The 10347-nt window shown below is 42.0% G+C and overlaps 1 protein-coding gene across 1 annotated transcript; it reads left to right on the forward strand.

The window, feature by feature from the left end:
* The first annotated feature begins 619 nt into the window (after positions 1-619).
* On the forward strand, positions 620-9841 carry LOC310863571 (GATA-binding factor 2-like). The gene is made up of 6 exons (XM_083772016.1): positions 620-822; positions 1173-1631; positions 2129-2722; positions 4587-4732; positions 7257-7382; positions 8626-9841. The coding sequence occupies exons 2-6, from the start codon at positions 1397-1399 to the stop codon at positions 8905-8907; spliced, it is 1383 nt and encodes a 460-aa protein (XP_083628142.1). The 5' UTR covers positions 620-822; positions 1173-1396; the 3' UTR covers positions 8908-9841.
* Positions 9842-10347: the final 506 nt, after the last annotated feature.

The following is a 10347-nucleotide window of genomic DNA, read 5'->3' on the forward strand; positions in this document are numbered from 1 at the left end:
TAGAAGTGATTGCAAAGTTTTCTGAGCAGTTTATTATTGAACAATGTAGACTATAGTGATAGTGAATAGATAATTAATATAGTGAAAACTGAAAAGTCACTAGACTATTATAGATCCCTGAGTGACCTCTGCCAACCAGTCTACAGGGTTTAGGTTAACTCAACAACAGGTGCCAAGAAAGAGTGACGGAGCGACCTTTGCACACTTCTAACACTATTGCTGCAGCAGCTGAACATAATTTAATTTAGCATAATTTTAGCCAATATGATGCTATTGCACCTGTTCTTTTAATATAGCATTTAATTGTCATTTAAATCCACTTGAACGCGGTTTAATTTCCCAGGCCATCAAAGCAACTTTGAACAAGGTTTAAGGCGACTCAGCCATATACTGTAGGCCTAACATAGGCTAACATATTTAAACAACACAAATATGGTAGTCCATTGAGCGTGGATGCTATACGGCCACTGTTTTCTAGTGGCGCTGGCTCAGGGATGGGTTGAATCTTGAAACGGAGCAGACATTCAATTGGCTCGAGTCTGACAGAGAGTCCACCAGACTCCGCCCTGCGAGCATGACATCCCTGGCGCCTGAGCTTTGCAGCCAGACTTGCATTAGGCTACATGTTGCTGAACTAAGTCCACGAAGACATTAGTCAGTCACAGTTTGCAGAGAGAAACAACGCGCATGCACGCCCAACCGACAATAGACCTATTTAACGCTTTTTTACATTTTGAGTTCTGGATAAAAAAGAAGCAATTTTCAAGAGAAGAATTCATCGACCGGCTCACCTACGCTGTATCTTTACAACAACTTGGCAAGGTATGGAATGGCTCGCTGAGCGCTCTTTATAAAACTCGGTAGAAAGCATAAAGATTATAAACATGTAAAAGCAATATAGGCTCCTGTTATCAACTGACGGATTTAGTTTACTTCAGAGTAAATGCAATTTAGGTGAAACATTTTCACTTAGCCATTAATTCAAAACATTAATTTGTGGGTGGTGATGATTTCTTCATTATCCATGGATCTCGACGCATCACCTAAAAAGGAGCAGTGTCCACAAGCTCTCCCGCACATGATGACTGTGTGGTCACACCGAGTGAGATTATGTGCAAGTGCAACACCTCTGACTGCCTCTGAAATATTAACATCCTATATTTGGTTTACAGGTTTCCAGTGTCAAACGGGACATGCTTCCAGAGAGTGGATGGAACGGGAAGGAATAGACTGCCAACTGATCGCGTTTTGGAGTTTTCTTCAACACTTAAAGTGGCCTTATATAGTTCGATCCTTTGAGGACCTCGAATAAAGGACACAGCGGTTACAGAGGAACATATTTAAGGCTATCCGCCGTCCTCTCACTGGATAGCGGCCCCACAAGTCTAACCCAGAGATGGATATTGCGGCTGACCAGCCACGGTGGATGCACCACCATGCTATGCTTAACGGACAGCACCCGGACTCTCACCATCCCGGCCTCGCGCACAACTACATGGAGCCTACGGCACAGCTCCTACCACCGGATGAAGTGGATGTTTTCTTTAATCATCTGGACTCGCAGGGGAACCCCTACTATCCAAACTCTCCGCACGCACGGGCGAGAGTCTCTTATAGCCAAGCAGCTCATGGTAAGAATCATCTGTCTATATAGCCTATAGCCTGCTGTGTTCTATACAAAATAAGTTGCTTTTGCTCTACATAATAATGTTTAGCATAATCAAACAATGTTGATCGTAAAATAACCACATAAAACACATCTTGTGCAGGTGTGAAAAACACAAACAATACTAAACATGTGCATTTTATTTATTTTGATTTGGGTGTAGATTAAATCAATAATCATATACAAACATGCATTAGACATATATCTAAATGAATTATTTTTATTTTAGCAGAATAACGCATAAATAGTATATGCAGGTAGCCTATTTTTTTCTTCTTTTTATATATCTAGGTTTATATATATATATATATATATATATATATATATATATATATATATATATATATATATATATATATATATATATATACCGGTATATATTAAAATATATATAGGCCATATGAAACAGACAGTGTGCATCAACTCTTCTTATAATCAGGCTGCCGTTGAATTCTTTCACAGCTCGTCTCACGGGGACTCAGGTGTGCCGGCCTCATCTCATCCACAGCCCGGGGATCTCATGGCTGGACAGCGGGAAGGCTGCCCTCTCGGCGCACCACCACAACGCGTGGGCGGTCAGCCATCACTTCAGTAAACCCGCTGGCCTGCACCACTCCGGCGGCTCCTCCGGAGCGGTCTACCCGTGCAGCAACGCCTCCAACGCGGCCTCCGCCTCGTCGCTAACGCCGTCCCACTCGAGTCCCCACCACCTATACCCGTTTCCCCCTACCCCGCCGAAGGACGTGTCGCCGGACCCTGGCGCCGCGTCCCCGTCCTCCTCTAGTATCAGAATGGACGAGAAGGAATCTATCAATAAATACCAGTTGTCATTATCGGAAGGAATGAAGATGGAGGGCTCCAGTCCGCTCAGGAGCAGCCTGGCCTCCATGAGCGCTCAGACGCCCTCCACGCACCATCCCATACCGACCTACCCCACGTACTCTCTCCCCTCGGCGCACGACTATGGCAGCAGTCTGTTCCACCCGGGCAGCCTGCTGGGAGCCTCGTCCTCCAGCTTCAACCCCAAGTGCAAAAGCAAAACGCGCTCGTGTTCCGGTGAGTTTCCAGTCAGAGTGACAGGCCTTTCTGTTTCTAAATCATGATGAAGTTGACGATTCGCCTAATATCTTCATGGAAATGTATAACACAAATAGGCTACTGCAGGGCTATTATTATTTTGAACTGACTTATCTGGTCCTATATGCACTTTGTGTGTAGTAATCCGTTGGTACAAGCACAAAGCTGAATAGCCTATGAATTGATTTAAATTCGTTTCGGAGTTTAGGATATATGTTTGCAAAAATATCAGTTGGTGAAACATTAAAACAATAGGACCGCAGGCTATGGTCGCATCAGGCTATATTGACAGCAACTTTTCTTCTTTTCTTGATGCATAATATAGTTTGCAATTATGGGAAATAATTACACACGCGCGCGCGCGCACGCACGCACGCACGCACGCACACACACACACACACACACACACACACACACACACACACACACACACACACACACACACACACACACACACACACACACACACACACACACACACACACACACACACACACACAGTGACAGCTCGGCGAAGCAAAATATAGGATACATTTTGAAGCCATCAAATAAATCAACAGGCCTGCATGTGAATTATAGCGACAGCATAAATCAGCATATAAATGATAAATGTTGGGTCGAAAGATCTATTTCCACAAATGTATAGCTAGTCACAATTAAGCCAATAGTATAGCCTGCAGGTTATTTTGTAAATTTGCATATTCAGTAGACTAAGTGTATTTAATTTGCTCAGAAATCTACAGGCTAATATGAATGAATACGAGCAATAGGCTTGACCTATATTATTCATGGAGCATTTAAGTTATACACTTTCAACTTGATTAACGATCATATAGAATTTGTGTAAACAGTGTTTGAACCGTACAAATGAGGATGCTTTGCCCTTTTTTATATGCATATCATATCATATGCCTGTCGCCCTGTCGGGTGCGTGCGGTTGGTTATAATCCTATTTTAGCCAAAACTCAATTACGCGCGTGAGCATGGATCCATGAGAATGGTCAACTGGATACAGCTCAAATATACCAAACAGACAAAATGGCTAAGAGACGTTTTCTTTGTTAATACGACATGTAGCCGCCTATACTCCCCATATTTGTCGGCAGACCATATAGCCTGCACAAGCCGACGTTACAGAAATACAATGTTTGTGTTTAGTCAATTAACTGTTATAGAACATAATCTATATAGAATGTTTTTAGTCCAGCAGCCATAGCCATATACAGATCAGCAAGCACGCCAAGCAGGGAGATGTTCCTTTTTAAAAGACATCTAATGCAGCCTATATACAAAATTTAATAAAAAAAACGTAAATGGTACTATATATATTTGTCTTTAATTGTCAAACGAACACCTGCATGGTCAAATTACATATTATTTGGCCATTATGATCATTTTAAAAGAAAGGCCACGTATAGCAGCTATAGGCCTACTGGATTTAGGAGAGAAAGTCTTTCTTTCTTTCTTTCTTTCTTTCTTTCTTTCTTTCATTCATTCATTCTTTCTTTTTCTATTTTTGCTGCATTGTTTGTTCCTGCATGCTCATTCTGTATAACCCAAACATCCCTTCTCTATATATGGACTCCCAGATATCTGTCTCTCTCAATCTTTAACTAAAGACTCATGCATTCAAAATTATTTAAACGATGATACATACAGATACATTAAACATATAAAACCTATAACATGCGTCTATCAGATCAAAAGGTCAACCGTAAAGGTTACCGTATATTTTATACTTTCAAACACACCTTTTCAAATGTCACAGACGGTATGCATGCCCAATAGGGTCACCAGGTTGAAAGTGATTAAAACGTCGACCTGTTTTATCCCCCATTCTCAGAGGGTCGTGAATGTGTCAACTGCGGGGCCACCTCTACCCCCCTGTGGAGGCGCGATGGCACCGGCCACTATCTGTGCAACGCCTGCGGCCTGTACCACAAGATGAACGGACAGAACCGGCCGCTCATCAAGCCCAAACGCAGACTGGTGAGTAGCCTAGAATATGCCACTCAGTCACTCAAACATGGAGGGGCGAGCGAGGGGACAACCGTGCAGGGCTAAATGAAAAGATCACAAGATGGAGAGAGAGAGAGAGAGAGAGAGAGAGGAGGAGGGGAGGCACAATTCCAGGAAAGTTATATTTTCCCAATCAGTTTCCTGGAATTGTCTTTCCTACTCTCACCCCTGCACTCCTTCACACGGGCCGTTAGTGGAGTGCAGTCTATCTGTGTTGTTTTTGCTATCATTATTACCACTACTTCTGATACTGTCACTGATAGCAGGCTCACTGCAACATCCCTCACACGCAGCACAATGGCTGGGTGACACTCCAGTAGCCCATCACGCCGCGGCGCATCGTTTTGACCTTGCTGTGCTGCTGTGGCTTCATGCTTGTGTTTGTTTTCACTGAGGCTCATGTGTTGTGGTGGAAAGGCGCATGTGTAACTTTACTCCATACATCCTTTTTGTTTTGTTTTCATCCGTCTTTGTATTTACCCCTCTGGCTTCTTCCCCCCACAATGAACCTGTTTAAACATCAATGTTATATTTTTACTTATATGATGAGGGCAGCAGTTCAGATTCAGAAGAAGGCTATGCCCAGTCAAACATGCTTCACATATGGCCATTTCAAACAACATGCCATATTATGAACACTTAATTAAATCAATGAATGTGGGTATGTATAGGCCTAAAAGGTAATTTTGTCCAATTCAAAGTCTGATGGTTGAATTATCATCAGAATATAGCCTGATCCGTGTGTATAGTTATTTTTACATAATCATTTGTGTCTCACTTTAACCATATAACCAAGGCCTATGCTATAGGCTCATGCAACTTGAATAATATCAGTGATTTTATTCAAAATCAAGAGTATATAGGCGAGAACACCATTGATATTAATAAAAAAGCACCACAGCATATATACATTTATACGGTCTATTGCAGAATTGATATATAGTATAGGCTATAGCAGAGCTGCAGTTTAGCCATGAGGCTTTGGGATTGAAATATTGTTTTAAATGTGATTCGTTATATATATATATATATATATATATATATATATATATATATATATATATATATATATATAATGAATCATATTTAAAACAACAAATATATATAACTAACCGAGCAGCGTGTCATTGATCTATCGCGTCTACCGAAAAAATGAAGAAAAGAAGGTCCTATAATGCACAATTTAAATCATCTTGAATTATTATCGGCTTTAAGTCGAGACTCAAAGACGCTCGTGTAAAATCCGCGGCTGTCGATGCCTATATGAACTATAGCGACGTCTAAGGCCTACATTGCTGTTAGATGAATATAGCCTCGAATCCCTCGATAAATCCATTGGATTTCTCTTCCCATGAGCCAATAACGTGCATCGCGCGGGGCTCGGGGTTCATTCTATTCAGTGGCAGCAGCGTCGCTGCGAGGCCTCCAGTTGTTTCCTATCCGGATATCTGACCAGTCCAGATAAGCAGCGAGACCACCGCGTGTTTCCTTTTCGCTCCGCTATAACCTAATGGTCCAGGCATCCAGGCGTCCATCCCCGACATGAAGCATGCATGCTATGTGACAATAATATAACGCTGGGAAATCGCGATAATATATTGATAATGATTTTACCCATTTTGGACTGAATGAATTCTAGATGTGACAACAAACATGGAACAAAATATATAATTTCCACATTTCACAATAGCTTTAATATTTGTTTCTGTTATCTATAATCACTGTGAGAGAAGCATAGCCTATTTACATATTATTTATTTTCTTGGGGGAAATACTTGAAACTGAAAGCAAATATTATAAAGTGTGATTTTTCATATATAGCAATTAAACATTGCAGGTTGTCTGGGCTCCTGCGTGACTGACTGACTGAAATTGACTAATTTCTTTGCACTCAACCTTTAAAACTGCAAGTAGGCTGTATACTGTACATAAAGTAGAATAAAGAAAGACTGTGTATAATTCAATAGCAATTGTATAGCAATTAATTAGTTCTCTAAACCAATTAGACACCAATCAGACAATAAATAATGGATTTATGGAACACAATGGCACAAACCATTGTCAAAATTAACAGGGCAAAATTGCAAATAGGCCTAATTACTATTATTTACGGAAAGATGAATTTCAATCAGCTCCCGCTCCCCGGACCCAAACTAGTGCAAATAGCAGATCTACAATCACTTATTAAATATTTGTTCCTCTTTATGCAATTTATTAGATTTTTATTTTATTTGTTCATGAAGTTACTGGGAAAAAAATGAATTTTGTTTTAAATTCATGAATAGTTTAGCTTTTTTGGGAATGTTTTTTGGAAATATTTTTAAATAATAATGAAAAAACAAATGTAGGAAACAAACAAAAAGTATGGGGACCCATAACAATGTGTCCACGACCCTGCATGCACAAATGGGTCCCAAGTCCGACCCAGTGTTTGGGAACCAGTGCTATATAGTGCCACTGTATTCTAACAAAGGTTTCATTGCTGTCTTTGCAGTCCGCGGCCAGGAGAGCAGGCACCTGTTGTGCCAACTGTCAAACGACCACCACCACTCTCTGGCGCCGCAACGCCAACGGAGACCCCGTGTGCAACGCCTGCGGCCTCTACTACAAGCTGCACAACGTAAGTGCTGCTGCATGGACTCCTAGAACAGACTGCAGGTTGCATGGGCCCGTACACAGCCAGTCAGCGGGGTCAAGTATAGACCGGAAGCAGGCGGGCAGGTTACAAATGATTGTTGGGGGATAAGAGAGGCAAAAAGGAGAGAGAGGGAGAGGCGGAGAATGCATGTGCTCCGCTGCCTCTCAGACACCGTTGGACTCGTTGGTGTTTTCTTTCTTTGTGCTTTATTGTTTCCATGGTAGGCGTAATCCCCTTGAGACTCACAATGGTGAGACTGTTCTTTGAGTGGGACTCTGTTTAAATGAGCCTGCAGGGTCAACATGGACATGAATAGCGTTATTAGACACTATAGGATATGGGGTGTATGCTATATGCTATAGGAAATGCATGTAGTGCATGCAAAGAACTATAGAGTCAATTTAACTGACTCTATATTGTAAAAAAAGGTTAACTTTTGACTATATATGGCAGTGGTTCTAAACCTGCGGATCGGGACGCCCAGGGGAGTCCCCTCATAATTTTGGAGGGGTCCCTAGATGGCCGTGAAGATGAAGATGAAAGATCATTACTGCATCAAAAGTAATCAACATACTAAACTATCGAATAACGACTGGTGAAACGGTGAAATCGGCCAAATTGTCAAATAATATGAGAAAGAGGCTAAATGTGTGAAAATATCAGATCTACAAGCTCACAACACCTGTCATTGCGAGGCGTTGTGTTGTGTATTTTCACAATATTTATCTGTGGAACTGAGTTAAACTAAATGTAATGCCAACTCCTACAATTCTAAGTGCTTGTCGGGGTGGGGGATCCCAGTTCAAATATGATTAATTTGGGGGTCAAAAGGTTGAGAACCACTGAGCTAAAGGGTGCATGGGTTAATCCAGAGTGTTAATGGAGGTTAAATTATGAATTGGAGCAATTTAGACCGGCTGCCGCCGCGCAGCACGTTACTTTATCTCTGAAGCCAGGCCTTTTCTGTACTTTTCCGGATTCTGGATTTCTGAGGTTTCTCAGGAATCCTCAGGTGTCTTTCATAAAACTGCCGTAGGTTTTAAAAGGCCTTAAATGGTCTAAATGGGTCAAAGGCATATATAAGTGTGTTTGATTAGTTAGTTAGGTAAAAGTACTTTATTCCATATTGACATTTATTCCAGGTATTTCAACTTCCTTCCTGCGTCGTAACCAGCAGGTCACTCACATCCACACTTCTCTCTCTGATCTCTCACTGTGACCGCAGGTGAACCGGCCTCTGACCATGAAGAAAGAGGGAATACAGACGCGCAACCGCAAAATGTCCAACAAGTCCAAAAAGGGAAAGCGCATGAACGACAGCTATGAGGATTACTCAAAGTGCATGCACGACAAGAGCTCTCCATTCAGCGCCGCCTCACTGGCCGGACACATGTCCATGGGCCACCTGACCCCCTTCAGCCACGGCGGACACATGCTTCCCACGCCCACCCCCATACACCCCTCGTTTGGCCACCCGCATCACAACATGGTCACGGCCATGGGATGAGAGAGGAACAGGAGAGGGGGTGGGTGGGGCTCAGATATTACATAAACGGAGGTCACGTCTCGTTAGACATCACAGACAAACTGACACACAGTCGGTGCGTGTATGCTTTTCGCTCTGACAAATGCGGCAATTCATCATGCATGTCCAGTCGTTTTCATTGGCTATACTGTCCTCCCTTTGGCTGGGTGTTAGTGACATCCGCCTGTTTGCAGCTATACCCTATCTAGCCAGCTAGCAAGCCCTCTAATGTTTAGCATAAACACACACATCATTGTCAAGTACCATGCATGACAATTTGGACACGGGTAATAATCTATTCCATCCACCGCGGCTGGCCAGATCATAAGACACATTGTTGAGGCGCGAGGCCACCGGTTTCCTTGCCGAGGGCACTGACTCGCTAAGCGGTTCGTTTGGGTGCACCACACAAGCCTCTGGACCTCACTGTGTCGACTTCCCTGCCTTGTGGTGAAGAGTAGAGTTGGGATTCTTTATAGAATTTTAACAATTCCGGTTCCCTAACGATTCCTTTTTAACGGTCCGATTCCTTAAGGAAAAAGGTTTGAGAACCACCGGTATTGTAATTGTATAGCAGACGTGAAGTCCACATAATACCAGCTCTGACCGGTGATGAGACCCATTCCTGGTTCCTCAATGTTAGATACGTTTCCCTTCGGTTCCGGATCGCAACCCGAATTGAGAGATGTAAAAACCTTAGTGATGTTTGAGTGGTTTGCACAATTTGTCAGTGCTAAAAAGCATCCACGCAGACACAGTTGATCATGATTGTCTTGCTGAATACAGGGGATGGGGAAGGGAAGGGAATATGCATTGTGGACGTTCATATTCCTCCCCTTTTAGGTACCTGCTTTAATTTGAGAGGACAGAACAATGATCTACAATGTAGATTCTATACATCACCCCTCAACCACCCCCGCCCCACCCCCAACCCACCCCCAGGCCGTCCGCATTTAAACACGAAAATATAATTGCACCTTTTTAAGTTTTTCTCCATTATCACTTCCTGTGATAGACGGACTATATGCTGTCTAGCTGCAGTGGTAAACGTGCCGAACATGTTTGTAGTTAACTGTGAATACTGTAAATTTGTGAGAGGAATGAAAGGGGGACGTGTGGGTTAGCTTTGGGTAGATGAGGGTGATCCCCCTGAATGACATTTTATGACAAATATGCTGGATTTTTTGCTCATGGACTATTTTAAAGGAATTTACAAAAAAAGAAACAGGTAAACAAAAAAGTTTATAAATCTTCATTTGAGACTGTTTTATTATAATTATTGTTATTATAATTATTGTTATTATAATTATTGTTATTATAATTATTGTTCAGATAATTTATTTTCACTTCCTTTCTTTTTACACTATCACCTGAAACATAATACGGATGCTGTTATGCCAATTATGAATATATTTTTTAGCT

The sequence above is a fragment of the Protomyctophum parallelum genome (genome assembly GCF_964188405.1).
Source record: "Protomyctophum parallelum genome assembly, chromosome: 8".
In the NCBI taxonomy this organism is placed as follows: Eukaryota; Metazoa; Chordata; class Actinopteri; order Myctophiformes; family Myctophidae; genus Protomyctophum; species Protomyctophum parallelum.